This window comes from Neoarius graeffei, chromosome 1 (assembly GCF_027579695.1).
Source record: "Neoarius graeffei isolate fNeoGra1 chromosome 1, fNeoGra1.pri, whole genome shotgun sequence".
NCBI classification, from domain to species: Eukaryota; Metazoa; Chordata; class Actinopteri; order Siluriformes; family Ariidae; genus Neoarius; species Neoarius graeffei.
The window spans coordinates 3245900-3271395 of NC_083569.1; the positions used below are offsets into that span (position 1 = coordinate 3245900).

The 25496-nt window shown below is 43.1% G+C and overlaps 1 protein-coding gene across 1 annotated transcript in view; it reads right to left on the bottom strand.

Moving 5' to 3' along the window:
• The window catches only part of dpp6b (dipeptidyl-peptidase 6b), a 178119-nt gene that overhangs the window by 5062 nt on the left and 147561 nt on the right, over positions 1-25496 (bottom strand). Inside the window, exons 12-20 of the mRNA XM_060928201.1 lie at positions 22641-22679; positions 22233-22340; positions 22054-22145; positions 14750-14797; positions 9495-9607; positions 6720-6773; positions 5553-5651; positions 5400-5469; positions 4343-4537 (exon numbers count right to left, since the gene is read on the bottom strand). Of these exons, the coding sequence (XP_060784184.1) occupies positions 4343-4537; positions 5400-5469; positions 5553-5651; positions 6720-6773; positions 9495-9607; positions 14750-14797; positions 22054-22145; positions 22233-22340; positions 22641-22679 (818 nt within the window). The remainder of the gene's footprint in view (positions 1-4342; positions 4538-5399; positions 5470-5552; positions 5652-6719; positions 6774-9494; positions 9608-14749; positions 14798-22053; positions 22146-22232; positions 22341-22640; positions 22680-25496) is intronic.

Here is a 25496-nt window from a genome sequence, read left to right on the forward strand (position 1 = left end):
TGATGTGTCTTTCCTACAACGGTAAAGAGAGAGGTCAGAGTTCTGAGCCCTGTGATGTAAGGTACGAATGACCCCCCAATTTTTGTGTGTGGGTTTCCGATAGACCTTGATGCTAAGGTTTCCACCGACGTCCTCCCAAGTGAACTTGAAGTTGCAATCCACTGCATTGATGTGCTCTGTGAAGGTTTTGATTTTTACCTAGGTGTCATCCACATACCTGAACTAGTGCCTGGGAGCGACTCCTGAAAAAGTGGTCAAAGCTTCGTTTTCCACTTCCTCCATGTATAGACTGGGCACTATAGGGGACACCGCTGAGCCCATGGCACATCCATGTTTCTACAGACGGAAACATTTGTTGAACTAGGGTGCTTGTGTGGTAGGAATGCAGGTGAAAAGAGAAGTGAAATCGTGGGAAACCATAGTTTCATCTGAGTCTAGCTTTAGGTCTGCAACTTTAGTGGTAAAATCTTGGGAGTTATTGACGTGATGTGGCGTGTTTCCGACAACGGGAGCCAGGATAGTACCTAGATGTTTGGCAATAGGTGACTGAGTTTATGCTGCTGCTGACTTCCTTGTGAATCTCGGGGAGTCCGTAAATGAGAGGAACGGCTTCCCCCGGGTACTGTCTGTAGTGCAGAGATTGGTTGATGGCATGGTCCTTTTCTAGCTGTTCTAAGAAGCTCACAACCTTCTTTTTGTAACTGCCGGTGGGATCCCGCCTCAGGGTTTCATAGGTGGTTGTGTCACTGAGGAGACTGGTCATCTTCGAGTGGTAGTCCGCTGTGTTTAGCACCACGGTGCATCTCCCTTTGTCAGCAGGAAGGGTGGTGATGTTGGTGAGGGCAGCTAATACTTTCACAGTATTAGTTGTTCCTGATGGCTGACCCTGTGATGAAATCTACCACTGGTATCTGCTCTGGTGAAACTGCAAAGTTTAGTCCTTTGGATAAAACATCCTTCTCTGATTGGGTGAGTTCCCCGTCAGATAAGTTCTTCACCCACTTCTCTTGGATGTCAGGTTGTGTTGCCTGGTCAGATTTCTTCCTTCAAGTTAGCACTTCTGTCTTGTGGGAAGAGGTGGTTTTAGACAGCAGTGTTTGAAACTTACGTACCTGTCGTTCCTTGCCTTCTCAACGAACTTGGAGACTCCTTCCCAGTGAAGTTTTGGAACAACAGATATGCAAGTTTCAAACACTGCTGTCTAAAACCACCTCTTCCCACAAGACAGAAGTGCTAACTTGAAGGAACAACTTATCTGATGGGGAACTCACCCAACCAGAGAAGGATGTTTTATCCAAAGGACTAAACTTTGCAGTTTCACCAGAGCAGAGTTCATCACAGGGTCAGCCATCAGAAACAACTAATACTGTGAAAGTATTAGCTGCCCTCACCAACATCACCACCCTTCCTGCTGACAAAGGGAGATGCACCGTGGTGCTAAACACAGCGGACTACCACTCGAAGATGACCAGTCTCCTCAGTGACACAACCGCCTATGAAACCCTGAGGTGGGATCCCACCGGCAGTTACAAAAAGAAGTTGTGAGCTTCTTAGAACAGCTAGAAAAGGACCATGCCATCAACCGATCTCTGCACTACAGACTGTACCCGGGGGAAGCCGTTCCTCTCATTTACGGACTCCCCGAGATTCACGAGGAAGTCAGCAGCAGCATAAACTCTGTCACCTATTGCCAAACATCTAGGTACCATCCTGGCTCCCGTTGTCGGAAACACGCCACATCACGTCAATAACTCCCAAGATTTTACCACTAAAGTTGCAGACCTAAAGCTAGACTCAGATGAAACTATGGTTTCCCACGATTTCAAGACCGCACCTTACCAGACAGAACGAACTCCACCATGGACAACATTTGCACCCTGCTTCACCTCTGCCTGACCACCACTTATTTCCAGTTCAACAAATGTTTCCACAGACGCGCCATGGGCTCACTGGTGTCCCCTATAGTGGCCAATCTATACATGGAGGAAGTGGAAAACAAAGCTTTGACCAGTTTTTCAGGAGTCGCTCCCGGCCACTGGTTCAGGTAGGCGGATGACACCTGGGTAAAAATCAAAACCCCTGAGCTGGAAGCGTCACAGAGCGTATCAATGCAGTGGATATCAAGTTCACTCAGGTGGAAACAACCTAGCTTTTCTGGACTGCGGTGTGCACATCAAACAAGGCAGAACATCGAGGTCTACTGGAAACCCACATGCCAGTACCTACTGTTTGACTCTCAACACCCACTGGAACACAAATTTGGGGGGGTCATTAGGACCTTACATCACAGGGCTCAGAACATTCCTCCAATGGTAGAGGGAAAAGAGGAGGACTAGAAGCACTTCAGAAGTGCAGGTATCCCAACTAGGCTTTTGTCAAAGCCAGAAAAATAACGGACAGGGAAGGAAACAGCAACAAAAGCAAGAACATGGTCCAGAAATGTAGAGAATGACAATCTGAGAAGCTCAGGAGGATCTTCTCCAAACACTACACTTCAGGACCAGTAACACACTGAGGCAGAAATTGGTCCATCCTTAGGACAGAATACCCCGACAGGACAACAGTGTATGCAATTCAGTGCAGTGAGAAATGCATGGACCTGCACATCGGAGAAACAACCGCGTGACTCAGGAGAGCCAGTTCCTCAGGGCGGACTGCAGAGTCCTAGCTTCATCTCAATAACAAAGGACGCTCATTTTAGCCAGAAAAGACCGGTGGTTTGAAAGGAGTAAGAGAAGCCATCTTTGTCAACCTGGAAAGACCATCACTGAACAGAGAAGGTGGTCTGAGACACCACTTTTATCAACCACCTACCATGCAGTCCTTGGCACACTTCCCAGAAAACTGAATAGACATCCACGCCAAGACTCAGCTGACTTCAGTAAATCAGCAGAGAGAGCCAACGACCCTCCACACCTGGCCTCCAGCGATCCTAACACCTACAGGATGACTGAGGAGGTCAATGACTCTCCTTAGGGTTGCTTTTGGTCCATTAATCAGACAGAAGCTTTTCCGATGAGAGGTGAAACATCTTCAAGAATTTCAAGCAAGTCCAGTTGCCTTCTGCAGCACCTATGATTTACTGAATGACTGAGAACCTTCACAGGCAAGGGTCGGAGGTGAAACGGAGAATATCAACTTTATTGTCTAGAAGAATGACTCAAAAAGTGAATTCAATCTTCCTGGTGTCTTATTCAATTTTAGGGTGCAAATTAAACGGTTAAAATATACTGTTTTGCCCAATTTCTGAAGGTTTGTTTACATCTCACTTATGCGCACTTTCACCGCCAGGGGACCGTCGTCATGACGTCATTTAAGCCAAACAGACCGGGAGCAGCTCTGTGTTTACCTGCACACGTGTACGGACTTTGGTCGTGAGAGGTTGTGTAGAATGTCTGAAAGCGGGAGTGATTTTGAAGTCGGAACTCTCCAAATTGAATATCGAGAGGTGGAATCGGACAGCGACTCGGCCGACTCTGATCGCGGCGACCCCGGACCTCAACAAGACTCGCGCCCAAACGATTTATCCTGGTAGTTATGATAAATTCCTACTTTCGCCGTAATACTAAATAAGAGTCCTTTTGAAGAGTAATTAAACCGCCTCCCTAGTGGATATAGGGAACGATTACTGGACAGCGCGCCGGTAGGCCACGTTAGCCTGCCATCCGCGGCATTCTACTATTTATAGCCGACTCTAAGCGAGGAAATATCCCTTTGTCTCATTTCCACAATGATTGTACAGGATCCCTCAGGATTCTTGACTTGTCAATTGCAAGTAAAAATGTTTCCCTCCAATCTTCTCCTTTTTGCTTGAGCGTTGCTGCTCTGTTTATTCTTTGACTGCTTCATTTTGTATCACGCGCACAATCCACTCTCTCCGCCTCTTCTCCTCTTCCGGAAAAAAACAACCCTCTGGCTTCACGTGCACAACCGACTCTATGAAAAAGGTAAAAACTTCTTCCTGAACCGGTCCCGTTGTTACAGTTCACTGCACGACAATAAGGCATGGGGGTTTTCTTTGGAAATTGCCGAATGGCAACGCAAGTAACCGGAAGTGGACTCAACTCAAGTGGTTTGTTTGGCTTAAATGACGTCACACGCCAAGTGGTCACGAAATTCGCCGTGCTGACTTGTTTTAATTATTACTTGTTAACAATACTTCTTAGGACCAGAAGAAAATTAGAGTTTTTTTTTTTTAACATATAAAGTTTCAAATGTGCATAAAACCGTTGCCTATGACCTCTAAGATATAAAGCACAAATGTCATACGTTGATGGAATGTTTTCTGAATTTATACGTACAGAATAATAAAAAGGAGAGAAGGTAATAGAAGGGTGTGTACCTGAGTGCCTCCAGCTGGTCGAGCTCCTCAAACTCTCCGAGTTTCCTCTTGATCCGGTGCAGCAGGTTGGTGCCCTGAAACCCGCTGCCCCGCCCATCGAATCTCATCACAATGGCGCTGTAGGAGCTTACCAACACCGTCGCCCAGTCCACCTGGAACTGCTCTGTCACCATCTGACCACCAGGGGTCCCGTCGCTGCGACACACAGGCAGTCACTAAAGTGGTGCTACCCTAAGTGATTTGATTTCCAAAGTTTAATTAAAGGAAACGCTTTCCGCTTCACGCCTGGTTTTTTTTGAAGCTCCAGCCTCATGATCGCCAACACGGTGCTGAATTACACACTTAACTTCTTATAGCACAAAACTAGCCAGTAATGGCTTTTTAAATTCACACCAGCGCTTCCCTCACCCTGACCACATCCCAACCCTCTTAAAAGGGTTTAATTCGGAAACCTGGGTCCTGTATGAATACGAGCGATTATTAGGGGATCAAGCATTTTACACTGCAACCATGAGTATAAAAATGGATTCAATCAACACTTTAAACTTTTTCAATTCCAGTCGTTTCTGTGGAATCTCAATAGTCAGTGTACCGAGTCCAAGCACAGTCTGAAATTCACAAATAATTTAATCCAAACAAACATTGGTGAACTTAGAGACCTACAGGGGGCGCTGGTGCACGACGAGTCATTTGACTTCTTATACGTCAGGATATCTGTTGGGTTAATCAGTAGCGGCTAGACAAACTATCATCATAATAATCCAAAGCAGATAAAGATATTAACTCTGAGTCTGTTGCCTGGTTTATTCCCCCCCCAAGCTCGGTTTAACCATCACATCTGAAACACAAAACACGTTGGTGTAGGCACTGAATAATAAAATGTACGACTGCTCAAAAGACAGCTGTTAAACAGCAAAAAAAAAAAAAAAAAGTGTCTTTCTGCAAAATACCAACAAAAGTTTTTGTGCCGTAGTGTGAAGGTACGAGCGGGGATTTTGTGAAAAATTCTGAAGCATTATGATGATGACGTGCAGAAAGTGTGTGTGTGGGGTCTTACACCAGCAGCAGTAAGGGGTAATGTGCTGTCTTTGAGAACGCTGCAGGTTTCAGGATCTGGATGGTCAGAGCTGTGGAGGGAATCGTACAGTTAACACAGCACACGGTGTGTATAACAACACTGATCCAGATGTGAGCTGCAGGAAAAGCGTACTGTAATCGTCGATGGTGATTTTCTCATACTCCACTTGGGGCATCTGCATGGAGCTGATGGTGGAGTTCAGCAAGTCGTTCATCTCCACGTCCAGCAGCTCTGAAACACACAGCGCTTCAGGTTCTAGATCACAATCTACACTCTTACACGATCAACCATTTCCGATCTTTTACCACCACGACACTGATTGGTCAGAAGGTGCCGATTAACGTGCTCGCTCTGATGCGTTATCGTTTCCATAGCAACAGCTCACTCACAGAGATGTGTATGGAGACTCTACGCTCAGGTTTTTTGAATCTTTCTCTTTCTACCTGTACAAACCAGTTCGTTCAGCCGACGCCCCGTGTAGAAGATCAGGACGGAGGAGCTTCCTAAGTGAGAACAGGAACCAACTAGTGTACTGGACATTATTCAAAATTAAACGGAACTATAAGCGTGGTGTTATTTAATAAAACAGTAATTGTTGAAGTTGCTGCGGTGTTCAGAGGAATAAAAACGCTTGGGGACGTGCCATTACAGGAAAAGAATCAACTTCATTGTGGTAACAGTAACTCCATCTTGATTATTTTCCACTAACGGTGTTTTATTCCATACTTTTAAGATGTTGCTTTTCCCCACTAATCTTTTTAATTAATCTCTGACCTGTTCAGGCGTTTCCTCTGTGGTTTTTTTTTTTTTTAAATTAACCCCTTAAATACAGGCCAGGTTCGTGTATTTTTCCAACTTCATCATTTAATTAAATCTCTCCAGACATTTCCTCTGCGTGTCAGGTGGTGCTCTTTAGGTGACTTGTATCTGAAAATCAAAATGAGCTCTGCTCTGAACGTCAGGATCCCCCACCCGGGGTAGAAGGACCATAACCCTGTTTCCATGGTAACCGCATCTTGGCACTCGCGTGCCGTTTATCTACAGGTGACTGCAGGGGATGAGATGCTCGTAATGGTCACAGAATAACAGCAGGTTTTTTTTTTTTTTTTAAATGTCGTTAATTTGACTCTGTCCGTTTTTTTCCTGAACTGACCTGTAGCAAAGAAACATCACCTGCATCAATTACTTTTCTTTTGCAAATTAGAGCTGTACTACAAAAAAAAAAAAAATTAAATCATTAAGGTTTTGCTGATTATATTTTCCATCGCAGTGGCTGTTTTCCAAAAACAGGACACTCACTCTGATAGAGTCGGTCTCGGGTGCTGTAGACGGCCGTGTAGGGCACCGTGGGACCTGGAGGAGAAGGAAGGAAGCGATCAGCAATTAACATACCATCAGTACAATGGGGCAAAAAAGTATTTAGTCAGCCACCAATTGTGCAAGTTCTCCCACTTAAAAAGATGAGAGAGGCCTGTAATTTTCATCATCAGTACACTTCAACTATGAGAGACAGAATGGGGGGAAAGAATCCAGGAAATCACATTGTAGGATTTTTAATGAAGGTAAATTCCTCGGTAAAATAAGTATTTGGTCACCTACAAACAAGCAAGATTTCTGGCTCTCACAGACCTGTAACTTCTTCTTTAAGAGGCTCCTCTGTCCTCCACTCGTTACCTGTATTAATGGCACCTGTTTGAACTCGTTATCAGTATAAAAGACACCTGTCCACAACCTCAAACAGTCACACTCCAAACTCCACTATGGCCAAGACCAAAGAACTGTCAAAGGACACCAGAAACAAAATTGTAGACCTGCACCAGGCTGGGAAGACTGAATCTGCAATAGGTAAGCAGCTTGGTGTGAAGAAATCAACTGTGGGAGCAATTATTAGAAAATGGAAGACGTACAAGACCACTGATAATCTCTCTTGAGCTGGCTCCACGCAAGATCTCACCCCGTGGGGTCAAAATGATCACAAGAACGGTGAGCAAAAATCCCAGAACCACACGGGGGGACCTAGTGAATGACCTGCAGAGAGCTGGGACCAAAGTAACAAAGGCTACCATCAGTAACACACTACGCCGCCAGGGACTCAAATCCTGCAGTGCCAGACGTGTCCCCCTGCTTAAGCCAGTACATGTCCAGGCCCGTCTGAAGTTTGCTCGAGAGCATTTGGATGATCCAGAAGAGGATTGGGAGAATGTCATATGGTCAGATGAAACCAAAATAGAACTTTTTGGTAAAAACTCAACTTGTGGTGTTTGGAGGAGAAAGAATGCTGAGTTGCATCCAAAGAACACCATACCTACTGTGAAGCATGGGGGTGGAAACATCATGCTTTGGGGCTGTTTTTCTGCAAAGGGACCAGGGCGACTGATCCGTGTAAAGGAAAGAATGAATGGGGCCATGTATCGTGAGATTTTGAGTGAAAACCTCCTTCCATCAGCAAGGGCATTGAAGATGAAACGTGGCTGGGTCTTTCAGCATGACAATGATCCCAAACGCACCGCCCGGGCAACGAAGGAGTGGCTTCGTAAGAAGCATTTCAAGGTCCTGGAGTGGCCTAGCCAGTCTCCAGATCTCAACCCCATAGAAAATCTTTGGAGGGAGTTGAAAGTCGGTGTTGCCCAGCGACAGCCCCAAAACATCGCTGCTCTAGAGGAGATCTGCATGGAGGAATGGGCCAAAATACCAGCAACAGTGTGTGAAAACCTTGTGAAGACTTACAGAAAACGTTTGACCTCTGTCACTGCCAACAAAGGGTATATAACAAAGTATTGAGATGAGCTTTTGTTATTGACCAAATACTTATTTATTTTCCACCATAATTTGCAAATAAATTCTTTAAAAATCAGACAATGTGATTTTCTGGATTTTTTTTTCTCATTCTGTCTCTCATAGTTGAAGTGTACCTATGATGAAAATTACAGGCCTCGCTCATCTTTTTAAGTAGGAGAACTTGCACAATTGGTGGCTGACTAAATACTTTTTTGCCCCACTGTATTTGTGTTTTAATTAGTGCCAAATCAATGCAAATGATTCAGCATGTGACATTAATGAATTGTGCAACTCTCGAACAACGTGGCGTCCAATTTGTAAATGACTCCGTTTGCAACACGCAAACGATTCACCAAATGATTGTTCGAGTCAAACACAATCACTGTGCAACTATCAAACAAACAACGTGGCATCCAATTCGTAAATGATTCACAATGTGCATTTTGCAAATGACTTGAAAACTGATTCCGTGCGCAACCTGCAAGGCAAGACGCTTCTCAGTGAACACACACGGTCTCTGATGTACGCTCAGTCTCGCACCACTGATTAATTACAGCTCTGTCCTCATCTCAGAGGGCTTGGGATCATCTCCAGGTTTTGCTCCAAGTGCCCCATTATCGTTAGTGATAAAAGGTTCGGCTCAAGACTCATCTGATTAATAAGCCAAACTCGGGGCAGCAGACCCCACTAAGCAGATCAGCGGCCATGGCAACCGGGGGTCTTGGCGCGCTGATCAAAACCACAACGTGGAGGAAATGATTAAGGCACGCTGAGCAGTGAGGAGGCCACACGTCTCTCTAAATTTATTCAAAAGTATTGACGATGTCTGTATACTGCCAGTGAGAAGCAGCGTCCTGGTAAAGTCGACTGTTCTCACCTGGATGAGGGTGAGGTTTCTTCCGCATGATGTCTCGGGGAGTTTTTCCTCACCGCATCATTAGGGATAAATTAATATTTTTCTGTAAAGCTGCTTTGCGACAGTGTCCATTGTTAAAAGTGCTATATAAATACAATTGAAAGACATCAGCGGACGCAAAAGAAGACACATACTAAAGATATACAAGAGAATTCAGTGAGAAACTTGTGAATGATTCACTAAGCGAATCAGTGCACAGTTTGCTCACGATCTGGTGTCCTGCTTACAAAGGGTTTCGCATGCAACTCGCAAATGATTCACAGAACGATTCACCGAGCTCTTAGATCAGAGGAAGATGAAGTGGGAAGAGCGACTGGCTCCAGCGCCGTGCTGGTGGAAAAAAGTGACCTCAGTAAATTTTGCTCAGGAAAAACTCTGACCTTTACAGTTGAGGAGGAAGTACTTTGTGTTGGGGCTGAAGGATCCGCTGACGAAGCCGCAGCTGAACTCGCAGGACAGACAGCAGCGGTTAAACGAGCCTGTGGTGTTGGCACTGAAACACAACATGCCATCATCAACATCTCTGAACTCTAATCATTTAAAAATGCAGACATACACAGGCCCCGAAAATTATTTGGACTCTTAGCGGCCACTCTTCCGTACGAGTTTAAAGAAGAAAAAAAAAAAAAAAAAGAAACCCCACTACTTTTCAAAAAACGTTTCCCGAAAAATAGATTGTTTAAAAATATATATACACAACCCCGATTCCAAAAAAGTTGGGACAAAGTACAAATTGTAAATAAAAACGGAATGCAATAATTTACAAATCTCAAAAACTGATATTGTATTCACAATAGAACATAGACAACATATCAAATGTCGAAAGTGAGACATTTTGAAATTTCATGACAGCAACACGTCTCAGAAAAGTTAAAGGTACAAAAAAGGAACAGATGGAGGACCAAATTGCAACTCATTAGGTCAATTGGCAATAGGTCATTAACATGACTGGGTATAAAAAGAGCATCTTGGAGTGGCAGCGGCTCTCAGAAGTAAAGATGGGAAGAGGATCACCAATCCCCCTAATTCTGCGCCGACAAATAGTGGAGCAATATCAGAAAGGAGTTCGACAGTGTAAAATTGCAAAGAGTTTGAACATATCATCATCTACAGTGCATAATATCATCAAAAGATTCAGAGAATCTGGAAGAATCTCTGTGCGTAAGGGTCAAGGCCGGAAAACCATACTGGGTGCCCGTGATCTTCGGGCCCTTAGACGGCACTGCATCACATACAGGCATGCTTCTGTATTGGAAATCACAAAATGGGCTCAGGAATATTTCCAGAGAACATTATCTGTGAACACAATTCACCGTGCCATCCGCCGTTGCCAGCTAAAACTCTATAGTTCAAAGAAGCCGTATCTAAACATGATCCAGAAGCGCAGACGTCTTCTCTGGGCCAAGGCTCATTTAAAATGGACTGTGGCAAAGTGGAAAACTGTTCTGTGGTCAGACGAATCAAAATGTGAAGTTCTTTATGGAAATCAGGGACGCCGTGTCATTCGGACTAAAGAGGAGAAGGACGACCCGAGTTGTTATCAGCGCTCAGTTCAGAAGCCTGCATCTCTGATGGTATGGGGTTGCATTAGTGCGTGTGGCATGGGCAGCTTACACATCTGGAAAGACACCATCAATGCTGAAAGGTATATCCAGGTTCTAGAGCAACATATGCTCCCATCCAGACGACGTCTCTTTCAGGGAAGACCTTGCATTTTCCAACATGACAATGCCAAACCACATACTGCATCAATTACAGCATCATGGCTGCGTAGAAGAAGGGTCCGGGTACTGAACTGGCCAGCCTGCAGTCCAGATCTTTCACCCATAGAAAACATTTGGCGCATCATAAAACGGAAGATACGACAAAAAAGACCTAAGACAGTTGAGCAACTAGAATCCTACATTAGACAAGAATGGGTTAACATTCCTCTCCCTAAACTTGAGCAACTTGTCTCCTCAGTCCCCAGACGTTTACAGACTGTTGTAAAGAGAAAAGGGGATGTCTCACAGTGGTAAACATGGCCTTGTCCCAACTTTTTTGAGATGTGTTGTTGTCATGAAATTTTAAATCACCTAATTTTTCTCTTTAAATGATACATTTTCTCAGTTTAAACATTTGATATGTCATCTATGTTCTATTCTGAATAAAATATGGAATTTTGAAACTTCCACATCATTGCATTCCGTTTTTATTTACAATTTGTACTTTGTCCCAACTTTTTTGGAATCGGGGTTGTACGGTATATGGCTAGTTACTCAGCATGTAACGATACCTCATACAACAATAAATTGCGATACAAATTTGACAATTTGAATCAAATGTAATGAAAAACAAACCGTGATTATCATCAGGCTGCGTAATATTTTAATGTCTTCTAGCTGGAATTACACTGCTTAGAATATGTACAATAGCAGGAAGACATGTGACTTCGCTGTAGGTGGAAGTAACACAACTCTAAAGCCACGAAAACACAATAAACAGAAGTAAAATGTTAAAGACCTGCTGTGTGACTGTGCCCAAATAGATTTAATAAGAAATCGGAACTCTCTCTCGTTCTCTTTTTACAGACTGCTGAAAAGAAAATGAATATTTTATTAACTTTTTCATTTGTAATAAAAAATATTTTAGTTAATAGACTATTATATTTTACTCCAACCTTTACAAATGTGGTAAATGATTAATGTTGGTTATTAAGAAAAATGAAACCAAAGTGGTTTTTTTTATTATTTATCAAAAGGAATATTCAAGTCGATAAAGAACAGGAAAATAATGTTGCTTTTTTTTTGGGAATAAAATTTTCCTCATTTAAGTTTTTTTTTTTAGAAATATTGTGGGAAAATTAAAATCACGAGTCAGGTGAATCGTTACCTGCCTATTAGTGACAGAGTTTTGTATTTCGTTTGCTTTGGTCAGCAGAACTTCTCATCTTCAGGGTTTGGAATTGACATGTTTCTGTATCTGCTGTGGTGGAAATTTCCTCCAAGAAAACTCCGTTCATCCACACGACAGCGTCACTGATCTGCTCGCTCCTCCTCCAGTACTCTGTGCACTCGATGTTGTATCTGGTCGTTCTCACTGATGTCTGAAGCGATACTTGCTGATGTTTTTCTTGATTTTACTCGCTGCTCCTTCCCGGATCTGTCCGTTTCATCTTTCTTTTTGCACATCTGGCGTATGCACCAACCTTCTTTATGCAAACAGATGATGTTGGACTTTTTCTCAAAACTTGCTTGCCTCCTCTGAGCCATTTCTTTGCAATTATTTTTAACCAGCTGCTCACTGATTGTAGCTGTATGTAGTCAGTTCTCTTCAGAGTCGTTAATCAGCGTAACCACACAGTGGGATTCATCACATTACAGTTGTGTCAGAAGTATACATACAGTGACATGAATGTCATGTCAATATTTGGGCTTTAAAAAAAAAAAACACACTAGAATTTAATGCGCAAGTTTTAATTTTCTCTGGGTTTTCTGAAATCAACACAGGATCAAAATTATACATACAGCACACCTAATATTTGGGTAAAATGTCTCTTCACAAGATTCACCTTGGCCAAACATTTTTGTTCACCATGAAGAAGCTTCTGGCAGAATTCTGGTTGGATATTTCGGGACTCTTCGTGGTAGAATTGGTAGAGTTCAATTAATTTTTTTTCTTGGCATGGACTTATCAGCACGGTCCATATATTTTCAATCGGGTTGAAGTCAGGACTTGCTTTAAGCTTAATGTTCGCCTGCTTTATCCTCCACAACCAGCTCTGATGCGTGTTTGGGTTCATTGTCCTGTTGTATCTCCCAAGTCGTGTTCAAGTTTCTGATGGTTTATGCTGAAGAATTCTGAGGTTCTTCCATCCACTTTGTGCAATGAACCAGTTCCACTGGCAGTAAAACAGCCCCAGAGCACGATGATCCTACAGTACCACCACCACCAGCTGGTACAGTGTCCCTCTGTACATGGTGGTCATTGTGGCCAAGCAACTCAATCTTTGTCTCATCTGACCATACAGCTTTCCTCCAGAAGGCTTTTTCTCTGTCCGTGTGGTCAGCTTCAAACTTTAGTTAAGCATGAAGGTGTCAGTTTTGGAGCAGGAGGTTATTTCTTGGCAAGCAGCCTCTTAGTCCATGGTGATCTGAACTGTCGACAGTGATCCATCAGCTTCCAGTTCATGGCAGGGCTGTGCCATGGTGGACAGTTTGGGTTTTCTTGAAGCAAAGTGGCTTGGCAAAGTGACTACACCTCACAATAACTTGCATACAATTGTTTGAACTGATCTTGGAATTTGCAGTTGTTTAGAAATGGCTCCAAGAGACATTCCGGAGTTGTGTATATCTGCGATCCTCTTTCTCAGATCTGCACTGAGCTCCTTGGACTTTTCCATTTTACTGTGTGTTGGTCAATCCAATGAGTGCTGTAAACAAACCCTTTTTATGAAGGCCCAGAGAAGCTACCAACTGGAGTCAATCATGATCACTAACAGGAAGTTAAGAGACCTCGGCCTTGGCAAGATAAGAGACGTTTTGGAAGTTTCAGCACCTCGGAATTAATCCGAGTGAGCGTATGTAAGTTTTTGACCCTGTGTTGATTTCAGAAAACCCAAACTTGTGCACCAAATTCTAGAGTTTTTTTTTAATTAAAGCTGTACGCTGTACAATCATTCTGCCACAGAAAAACAACAGTTCAAAGAAATGACTGAAAGCCCAAATATTGCCATGACATTCATATCCAAGATGGCATTCATGTCACTATATGTAAACTTCTGACCACAACTGTACCTACAGGTTAACCATCACAACCTGAATAATATTAAGTATGCAAATATATTTTGGTCTGGTTATGATCAGTATATTTATCTATATTACCGTATATCAGGAGATAACATGTATCCCCTCCCCCCCGCATGAAACCCCACTCCAAATTTTCCTAAGTTGAATTGGTTGCCATGGAAATATGGAAAAAAAAAATCATAGAAATGTCAAAAGGCACAACTCCTCTAGTCACTTAACATAACTGTCAGGTTTCGTAAAAAAAAAAATACCAAAAATCCAAATAGTTTTTGAGTTACGCTCCGGAAACTACGATGTTTACAGGCGGACAGAGCGATCGCTGTATCTCCCTGCCTTATATGCCGGGGGATAAAAAACGCCACTTGGTTTGACATGTTGAGACCGATTCAGTAAAATTCATACATTTTCTAAGTCTGGTTTGAGTCCACGTCATTTTGGGGGCCTTTAACTCAAAGAAGTTAAAACTGTACAGATGTTAAAAATTGATTATTTTAAATCTTAAGTACAAAAATTAACATCAAGTCTTCAACAATTTCTAATTATTAAAAAAAAAAACATGAAAAAGGAATCGCAATCTCAGAACAGACACATCATGATATTGATATAAAAACATCACTCAGCCTTAATACAATACAATCACTTATTCTGTGCGAAACTATTGGCCACCCTAATTTTTGCATTATTTCAGTAGGAAATGTAACAGAGCAAAGGTTCCCTGTTACTCCAGCAAGTTTCAGATAAAACTATCACAAGAGCACTGCTGGTTTCACCACTCATTAACGCATTTATTTTTTTTGCATGCCAAAACTTTTGCATCGTGACTTTAGTGATGAAACAGAGGCGCATACCTGTACAGGTGTCGTCGTTTCGGATCGTCTTCTGTGCTCAGGAAGTATCTGCCAATCACATCAGAGCGTATTCAAACCACGGGTTCATTGAGTGACGCAGCTCAAAGTTTTTTTTTTTTTGTCGTACTTACAAGATAACGTAGCCACTGGCTAGCTAACGCTAACTCTGCTACACATGCTACAAGCTAACATCAGAGACCCGCTATACCTTTAAAAGTAGGGGTGGCCAAACTACGGCCCGCCATGAATTATAAAAATTAAACTGTAATTTGGCGCGTTGTAATGTCAGTCTGAGTACGTTGCACTTTTTAGTTTCAACACTGGGTGGCGCTGCAATTTTGAGCAAGATGTGGCTCCGCTCTAGACTCTAGGTTGAGTTAGTCGCGGTCGCTCACGTTACTGTTGTTTACTTTATTGGTTGTTGCCTTGGAGACGAGCGATTACATGCGCCATCACAGTAACGGACAAAAGATGGAAGTGAAAAGACGAAAAATAGTGAGTGAGTGAGTGTAGAAAATTTCAGACTAGATGGGGAAAATGTGTTTGTTTGATTTGCAAGAGTCTGTAGCAGCGATGAAAGACTAATGTTCGAAGACACTGAAGCTAAACATCAGTCATACGCTGGCCTGGAGAGGGAGAGAAAAGTCAAACAGATGACAGCTAGCCTGTTAGCGCAACAGCAGCATTTTTTTCGTGCCAACAAACTTCAAGAAGACAGCACCAGAGCTCGCTATGAGGCATCTCAACTGATCGCTGAGCATGGAAAACCTTTCTCGGATGGTGAATTTGTTAAACGCTGCCTCACTAATGTGTCCAGAGAAGATTCAGGACTTCAGAAATGTGAGTTTGTCCAGACAAACAGTTGCCAGACGAATCTCAGACCTCTTTTTTTACGAGGCGTCAACATTAACTTTGGCATTACCGAGGAGTTACTTGATCTTAGGAGTCTAAAAGGGTACCATGACGGGTAGAGACATTTTTGAGGCTGTATCGGCTGCGATTAATGACGTTAACCTGCCCTGGGACAAGCTGTGTGGAGTTACCACAGATGGGGCTCCAGCAATGACTGGCGAACGTAATGGGATGGCCTCTATGGTGTGCAGAAAAGTTTGCGAAAGCAGAAGTGAGGCTGTAAAAATGCACTGTATTATCCACCAGGAAGCACTCTGTGCCAAGACTGTTCAGGTGATGGACATGGTATGGAGACGTCATCTACCACTCAGATGTGCGCTGGCTCAGTCGCGGCGCCGTTCTGCATAGGTTTTACCTCACTGAGATCGGAACTTGACCAGTTTTTGAAAGAGAACTGGATGATCCCCGATGGTTGGCAGACCTGGCTTTTTTGGTAGATCTGACCAGCCATCTTAACAAGAGCCTTCAAGGCAAAGATCAACTCGTCTCTCACCTGTACGCACACCTGAAAGCGTTCTGTGTCAAGCTCAAACTTTTAGAGGCGCATATGTGACGCCTCACCGAATCCAGGGACGCATGTCGGCCGAAACGAATCCGAGATAATCGCAAAAGAAGCACTTTTTTTTTTTTCGAAATTTGTGATTTTGGTTTTTTTTCCATCATGTGCAAGTTGAGATCTTGAAGAATGCAATCAGTATTTCAGATAATAGATTGTTTTGTTGGAAAAGCATACATTTTTTGTTGCAAATTGTCTCGTTTTTGTCAGGACTGTAGCCTGCTGGGGGGTGTGGGTAAATTACCATATGGGCCATTCACATGATGATTTAAGTCTTTTGTTTGTTTTTGCGAATCAGCTGTATGATACGAGCTGAGCTCGTGGCTACTTAAGCTGCATACAGGCGTGTGATTTCACTATGGAATGAGGAAGCTAAACAGAGCGCAGAGGAGCTGGATCACCGCGAAGCAAACAGACGCACGGTATTTACATCGGAGATAAACATTTCTAGCAAAAAAACCGCAACCAAAAGGAAGCTAGGATTACATTCCATCGGAGGCATTGGTGTGTGCAAGGCGCCGTTTCTCTTTCTGATGGGGTGAGTTTATTAATCTAAGGCTGTGTGGTTATTTTTGCATGTAACGGAGAGTGTTGTGGTTTGGTTAAGCCTAGGTCACAACCGGATGTACGATTTTTTGGCCGTGCGATTTTTGGCGTTTCCCAAATCACTGCGGTTTTTTTTTTTCATGGAGAAAGATGCGCATTGGCTGTAAGTTTGTCTTGCAACCTGGAAAAAACGTAAGCGCCCGTAGAGTTTGTTTGATATGACAAAGAACCTCTGCGGCCGGTCTGCGGCTCGAAAATCAGCACATCACACGCGCGCTCTTGTGCGTTTCTTGCGTTTTTTGCATGTAGACCGGCCGTAGGAGCACGGTACGGCCGGTTGCGACCGAGGCTTTACATGAAACTAGCGTTGTGTTAGTTGTGTCATCATCGTGCTATCTTTCTTTCTTTCTTACGGTGCGAGTAATTTTTCAACCACAAAACGTTAAAGTATACTTTAGGACTTATTTTTGTACTTCATAATTGTGTTGGGCATACTTTGCATGGAAGGAAAATTGACGTGGTGATCTTTGTTTACATGAAAGTAGCATCGTGCTAGCTCGTAGGGGGTAGGGCTTTCCTTAATGTCATGCAGATGAGCAGCATTATGTGCCCGCCCTGCACCCAGAGTAGCTGAGATGGAAAACTTTGAGGGTGATTTTCTCCCTTTTCTGTTTTAAGAGGTATACACTTTCAAAAGGCCACACATTCTTCAAATATTGTCAGATCTCCACATGGAAGGCATCATTGGAAAGCTTAGAAACTGGACTTTCTGAATCTGTCAATAACTCACAATGCCCCCGGGCCGACATGTGTCCCTGGATTCTGGATTTGGGCACATATCTGTGACGAATCTCAGTCATCCAGGTACATAGTAATCTGTGGTTGGTTGAAGAGAGCAACTGGACTTGCTTGAAGATTCTTGAAGACGTTTCGCCTCTCGTCTGAAAGGCTTCCTCAGTTCTGTCTGACTAATAGGGAGTATCCAGTATTTATCCTCTCATGGATCATCATAGAATCAGAATGCTGATGGCTGCATTGTAGGCGGCTGATAAAAGATGTCATAGACACCCACCTCTGTTCAGTGATGGTCGTTCCAGGTTGACAAAAATGAACGATCCTCTCTGGCTAAGATGTCTGCCAGTTTTCTGGAAGTCCTCTCATACTCCCGCACCAAGCAAGTCCAGTTGCTCTCTTCAACTAACCACAGATTACTATGTACCTGGATGACTGAGTTTCTTCACAGATATGTTTCTACGCACTTTGGGATGAGATCCCTTGGACTGGTGCGGGAGTATGAGAGGACTTCCAGAAAACTGGCAGACATCTTAGCCAGAGAAGATCGTTCATTTTTGTCAACCTGGAACGACCATCACTGAACAGAGGTGGGTGTCTATGACATCTTTTATCAGCCGCCTACAATGCAGCCATCAGCATTCTGATTCTATGATGATCCATGAGAGGATAAATACCTGATACTCCCTATTAGTCAGACAGAACTGAGGAAGCCTTTCGGATGAGAGGCGAAACGTCTTCAAGAATCTTCAAGCAAGTCCAGTTGCTCTCTTACACCAACCACAGATTTTTGAAGTCGCGTAGTTGCGCCTCTATGTAGTTCACTTCCCCACAATGTTGGAGCTGAAGACAGCTTTCCCGAATGCCCAAAAAAATAAATATGTATCTGTGATCACATCTCTTCTGGCAGAATTTCGTCAGCGCTTTCAGGACTTTTCATTGAGAAAGACATGAAGCTATTTACAACACCATTCTCGGTTGGCGTGACAGATGTTGATGAGCGTCTGCAGATGGAAGTTATTGAGATCCAGCGCGACGATTCACTGAAAAGTCGGCATCAGCTTCTCCCCCTACCAGAGTTTGGGTAAGACCAGGTTTCCTCTCATGAAGCGCCATGCCGCAAGAATGATTAGTCTGTTCAGGTCCACGTACATATGCGAGCAGACGTTCTCTCTTATGACTCAACAAAAGCCGACTAAGAACGAGGCTGACCGACAGACTTCTTCGCATCGCAACGTCAAGGCTTCCTCCTGACCTGCCAGCTATTCTTCAGTCCAAGACTCCACATCACTGCTCCCACTGCAATTGTTTAGTTTTTTTAAACCTGCAAATGTTTTCATCAGTCTTGTCGCACTTTTTGTCACTGATCGTGACCCATTTTCAGTTAGGCTACTTAAGACGAGGCCTACACACAGGCATGTTTCCTTGATGGGACTGCCTTTTCTCTTTTTCGGCTACATGTGAATGTGTTATTTATTAGTTTGCAGACCTTTGTGACATTGTCAGTTATTCGGCTAATTGAAATTCATTTCATAGCAAAGTAGGTTGTTTAATTAGGCTATGTTCTTATGTAAGCCTTCCACATTTTATACCAAACTACATGAGCTTACACGGCCACGTTCTCTCAGAAGTGCTGAAACTGCCTTGACCCTCTGTGTTCTTCACGCAGACATTTATGTTCAACATATTTCAGGTTACATTCTGAGATTTTCAAATGTTTATTTGAATGAAACCAAGTAAAGGTGTGCACTAGGGTGCATCAGTTGCCCTGACTTTCATAAAATCTGATGCATTTTTGTTCGGGTGTTCCTTTTCACCAATAAAGACATCCTGTAAAATGTTTTGACCATATTCAGAAGTCTAATGGTGGCACCATGAGGGTCATTTTTTTGCCAAAAAACGCTTATTTTATTTTATGTTTTCGCGTAAGGTTTGAATCACAATTGATTTCTTGTGAGCCAGAGATCATGTTAAGAACCTTTGCAAGGGATCGAGAAGCATTAATCTCATCTCATTATCTCTAGCCGCTTTATCCTGTTCTACAGGGTCGCAGGCGAGCTGGAGCCTATCCCAGCTGACTACGGGCGAAAGGCGGGGTACACCCTGGACAAGTCGCCAGGTCATCACAGGGCTGACACATAGACACAGACAACCATTCACACCTACGCTCAATTTAGAGTCACCAGTTAACCTAACCTGCATGTCTTTGGACTGTGGGGGAAACCGGAGCACCCGGAGGAAACCCACGTGGACACGGGGAGAACATGCAAACTCCATACAGAAAGGCCCTCGCCGGCCACGGGGCTCGAACCCGGACCTTCTTGCTGTGAGGCGACAGCGCTAACCACTACACCACCGTGCCAACCGGAAGCATTAATGTGATTCATAATCCATTTGTATTGTTTAAAAGTAGTTGAAGAATGATTCAATGAGCAGCTAAAACTCAAACTGTGCTTGATGATATATTTAGAATATGGACTAAAACATGTATCTAAGGGCGTATTCACACCTACGTTGTTTGGTCCGGACCAAACGAACCAAATTTCCCTTGGTCCGGACCTTTTGGGTTGGTCTGAATACAAACCACCGAACTCTGGTCCGGACCAAACAAGCGGACCGAGACCGAGCTGCAAGGTCGGACTCGGTCCGGACCAAAGGAACCCTGGTGCGGATCTTTTGGAGGTGTGAAAGCAGACCGGACCTAATCCGACAGTTTTGCTTTTTTGTACCTCGGGAGCTTCCGTCGTTTGTCGAGCATTATGGGAAACAGAGTCTTGACACTCCACCGCAAAGTGCAAACACTGTTTCGGTTGTCAAGGGAACCTTACAACAGTCGTTCAGTCATTCAGACCAGTGGTAGGCTAGACTACAGAGTATAAAAAATGAGTAGGGGGCAAATGTGGGCCGAGGAAGAAACGCGTACCCTTGTGGATATATGGGCAGATGTCCACATATCTGAGCTTTTGGAGAGAACACACAAAAATGCCGACGTGTTTGCTGTATTCAGTGAGAAAATGAAGGAGAAGGGGTTCACGCGCTCCCCAGAACAATGTCGGCTAAAAGTGAAGAAACTCCGTCAGACCTACATTAAAATCAGGGACATTCTTTCAAAAAGTGGCGGTACTAGCGACTTGCGTGAAGAGCCAGAGCTGTCACAACATGATGTGCGCTCATCAGCGCTATCCTCCGTAGCCGCCTTGCCCTTTGTCGTCGTTGTTGATAAATTACTTGTACAACAGCATAGTAATCGCACAATTGTGAAAACAGTAAAAACTGGGAAAAACATATAGCTTTGATGACATTAAAAAGAATAACAGCACGGAAAGCCTCCATGACTACTTTTGAACTTAACGCTTTGTGCGCGTGTCGTCTCTGACCAATAGCTGAACGACCTCAGGGTGCGTGGCTTTGTTGACAGATTTTGGTCCGCTTACTAAAATGTACAGTGTGAAAGCGAACCGCACCAAAGCAAGTGAACTATCGAACTATCCTGGTCTGAATACACCCTGAGATATCTGGTATACTCTATAAGGTGCCATAATGTTTCATGAAAAGTGATCGAAATTTTGTCATAAAATAGCAGCTTTTTCCATAACTTTGAGCTCCTGGTGCCACCATTAAACTTTTGAATTTTGTCAAAATATTTCACCCAGCGTGTTTTCTTACCAAAAGGAACATAAAAACAAAAACGCATCATGATTGGAGGAACTTTTCATGTTTAGGGGGAAACTGATGCACCCTAGTGTGTACTGTAAACTTAATAAAGCACTCAGACGTCATTATGTGTTTAGCAGGCTACTACTGCAACAAAAACACAATGTTTTGCACAGTCTAAAAAACACCTTTAATTTCTATCGGCCCTCAAGCAAAAAAGTTTGGCCACCCCTGCTTTAAAGTGATGGAATAAACTTCACAGAGTATTAAGGGAATAAATAAACTGATATTAAAAGGGGGGAAAAAAAAGGTCTCGTATTTTCTATAACTATATAAAACTAAATTTAAACGCATCACTATTATCATCTTGCCTTCTGATGCAACAAATTATTAAAGAATAATAAAAGATAGCTTGCTAGAAAGTGCTGTAACTTATTTTACTTTTCTTAAAGTAATTCCTCATTCAGCAATTTAATTTGATTTTTTTTTAAACTGAAAAATCAAAAGAGTAATAAAAAAAATAAAATGCAACAAAATAATAATTAATAATAAACATCTGACCAAAATTTAGGGCACATGAGAGAGATATTTTTATATAAAAGGAAATATTTCCTAAATCCAATCTGATGACACTTATGGAAGCGCATGAACCAAAGATCAATTCGAAACTAAAGGATAACTAACGTGACACACTTCTGCCTTCTGATGGAACAAAATCGTTTTAATCTTAATTACTATTATTAAAGCTTAATTGAAACACTTACCGATCAGTCTTTTTTTCCAAGAGGTACATAAAATATTAAACTATTAGAGGCGTGCGTACAGGCCAGTGATTGATACTTACACCAGCTGTGCACCTTCATCGTACGCTAAAATCTCTGTAACGTCCCAATCGCCCGACGTCAACGACTGCAGCGTGTCTGAGCTACTGTTGGGCTGAAACACACACACACACATTGAGTTGTCCGTTAAATGAAAGCTAAAGAGCAGTGCAAGTGCGTGCATATGCATGGTCGTGCTCACCAGCGAGGTGGACATGGAGATGTGGTAGAACTTCCCTCGACCCCCCTGTGGTACTGCGCGGGTGAAGAAGAACCTGAGTCCGTCTCTGGAGAACAGCGGCGCTTCGTTCTGCATTCAGGAGAACAAATCATCTCTCACACGCTCTATCGTTTGCTCCTTCTTTCCTCAAGTCCTTTACTTCTGTCCTGCTTCCTGTATTTCTTCCTACTGTACATTTCCTTTTTTGAGGATGGGAGGACATAAATCTTTCTTCGTTTACTTTCTTTCATTCTTTAGATATTCCTTCCTCACTCCTTTCATCTTCACTTCATTACTTATTCCCTCCCTTTCCTGCTTTCCTCTGGGTGCTGGAGGCAGGAAGCCCCTCACCGCTCTGCTCTTGGTGGTGGTGAAGGTGGTGTGACTCACCTGTCTGTGCAGCCAGCTCTCGCTCTCATCCTCGTGTTTCTAAAAGAACAAACGCGCGTTAGCCGTTTATTCCCTGCTGGCGTTTTACAACACTCAAAACATCTCCTGCATCCATTTCGTGGCTCTATACAGATCGCCTGATTGGTCAAGAACAGAGGTGGACAGTAACGGAGTACATTTACTTGAGTACTGTACTTAAGTACACTTTTTGAGTACCTGTACTTTACTTGAGTATATATATGTGACCCCTCACCGAATCCAGGGACGCATGTTGGCCGAAACGAATCCGAGATAATCGCAAAAGAAGCTTTTTTTTTTTTTTTGAAATTTGTGATTTTTGTTTTTTTCCATCATGTGCAAGTTGAGATCTTGAAGAATGCAATCAGTATTTCAGATAATAGATTGTTTTGTTGGAAAAGCATACATTTTTTGTTGCAAATTGTCTCGTTTTTGTCAGGACTGTAGCCTGCTGGGGGGTGTGGGGAAATTACCATATGGGCCATTCACATGATGATTTAAGTCTTTTGTTGTTTTTTTTTCGTGAATCAGCTGTATGATACGAGCTGAGCTCGTGGCTACTTAAGCTGCGTACTTTCACTATGGAATGAGGAAGCTAAACAGAGCGCAGAGGAGCTGAAACACCGCGAAGCAAACAGACGCACGGTATTTACATCGGAGATCACCATTTCTAGCAAAAAAAAAAACCGCAACCTCGTTTTCCAGATTGAATGGAATACTTGAATGATCTGATGATACACGGACCGTTCTAGGATTACATTCCATCGGAGGCATTGGTGTGTGCAAGGCGCCGTTTCTCTTTCTGATGGGGTGAGTTTATTAATCTAAGGCTGTGTGGTTATTTTTGCATGTAACGGAGAGTGTTGTGGTTTGGTTAAGCCTAGGTCACAACCGGACGTACGGTTTTTTGGCCGTGCGATTTTTGGCGTTTCCCAAATCGCTGTTTTTTTTTTTTTTTTTGTTCACGGAGAAAGACGCGCGTTGGCCGCAAGTTTGTCTTGCAACCTGAAAAAACGTAAGCGCCCATAGAGTTTGTTTGACATGACAAAGAACCTCTGCGGCCGGTCTGCGGCTCGAAAATCAGCACGTTACACGCGCGCTCTCGTGTGTTTCTTGCGTTTTTTGCGTGTAGACCGGCCGTAGGAGCACGTACGGTACGGCTGGTTGTGACCGAGGCTTTACATGAAACTAGTGTTGTGGTAGTTGTGTTATCATCGTGCTATCTTTCTTTCTTACGGTGCGAGTAATTTTTCAACCACAAAACGTTAAAGTATACTTTAGGACTTATTTTTGTACTTCATAATTGTGTTGGGCATACTTTGCATGGAAGGAAAATTGACGTGGTGATCTTTGTTTACATGAAAGTAGCATCGTGCTAGCTCGTAGGGGGCAGGGCTTTCCTTAATGTCATGCAGATGAGCAGCATTATGTGCCCACCCTGCACCCAGAGTAGCTGAGATGGAAAACTTTGAGGGCGATTTTCTCCCTTTCCTGTTTTAAGAGGTATACACTTTCAAAAGGCCACACATTCTTCAAATATTGTCAGATCTCCACATGGAAGGCATCATTGGAAAGCTTAGAAACTGGACTTTCTGAATCTGTCAATAACTCAAAATGCCCCCGGGCAGACATGTGTCCCTGGATTCTGTTTTCTGACACACATTTTTTGGGAAATGTATGACTTTAACTTCACTACATTTGAAAGGCAAATATCGTACTTTTCACTCCACGACATTTCTGTCAAGGTCCTCGTTACTATGAAGCAGCTTTGAAAATGGATGTTTTTTCTTTTCTTAAACATGATTGTTTTTTTCACAGGTGACACTGAGGCAGCCTATCAGTAATCACTAGGGTCATGTCCATAGACTGTATAAAATCAAGTTCAGTTATTTTTCAACAACATTATTTGAACACAGTTAGTTGATGGCAGAATGGAAGGAGGCGGTTCTTCTGGGGAACGCACACGACCATGGCTTTACCTAAAACCCATGTTTCAGTTTTCTGAAAGGATTAAAGATACGTTTCGTGGCCAAAAGTCGTGCAAGTGTCAGCCTTGCAATAGTTACAGCGCGACTCTTTCTGTAAATATTAAACCTGTCCTGCCTTTCAGATTTTTCAAGTGTAGGTCATAAAAAGAATTTTCCCCGACACCCAATTATTTTTGTTTAGTGGCCGAAAGCTACTGAATTCGAATCACAGACTTCCAGTTTTATTAGTTTTTTTTAAATAAAACAATTAATGAATTTATCTCCACGTGGCTCTAAATTCTCCGCTATTTTTTCCTGCTTCACCATGACTCATACAAGATACTACGTCACGCATCACGTGTTGGGCTTTAAATGGAGGACGTGTGTGGGTGTGCGAATGAAACGTGAAACAGCGACTACAGTAACGGGAAGAAAAGACGTTATGTTATATACGAAGGAAAGGAAACGCAGGACCGAACTAATAAATATGGGCGCTCAGCGGTTCATTTAGCGACAGAGCAAAGGTAAACATGCGTATGCGCGCACACACACACACACACACACGGACTTCCTCTGTCTGCTTGACTGCAAGATTTCATGCACGTTATTTGCTTTAATCCCCTCAAATTAAATCACTTCCCAGCCGCAGAACGGCCTGATATTGTGAGATATTACAGAAATAAACAGATATCACAATCACCACATTTCAGACAGAACTATTTCAGATTTCACCGATTTTATGCAATCGAAAGGCCGTCTCGCGTTAAACGAGCGTCTCCTTACAAGCTGCGCTACTGTTATCAGGGTTTCTGCAGGCTTGAACAAGTTCAATTTAAGACTTTTTAAGACAGGTTAAATTTAAGACTTACGC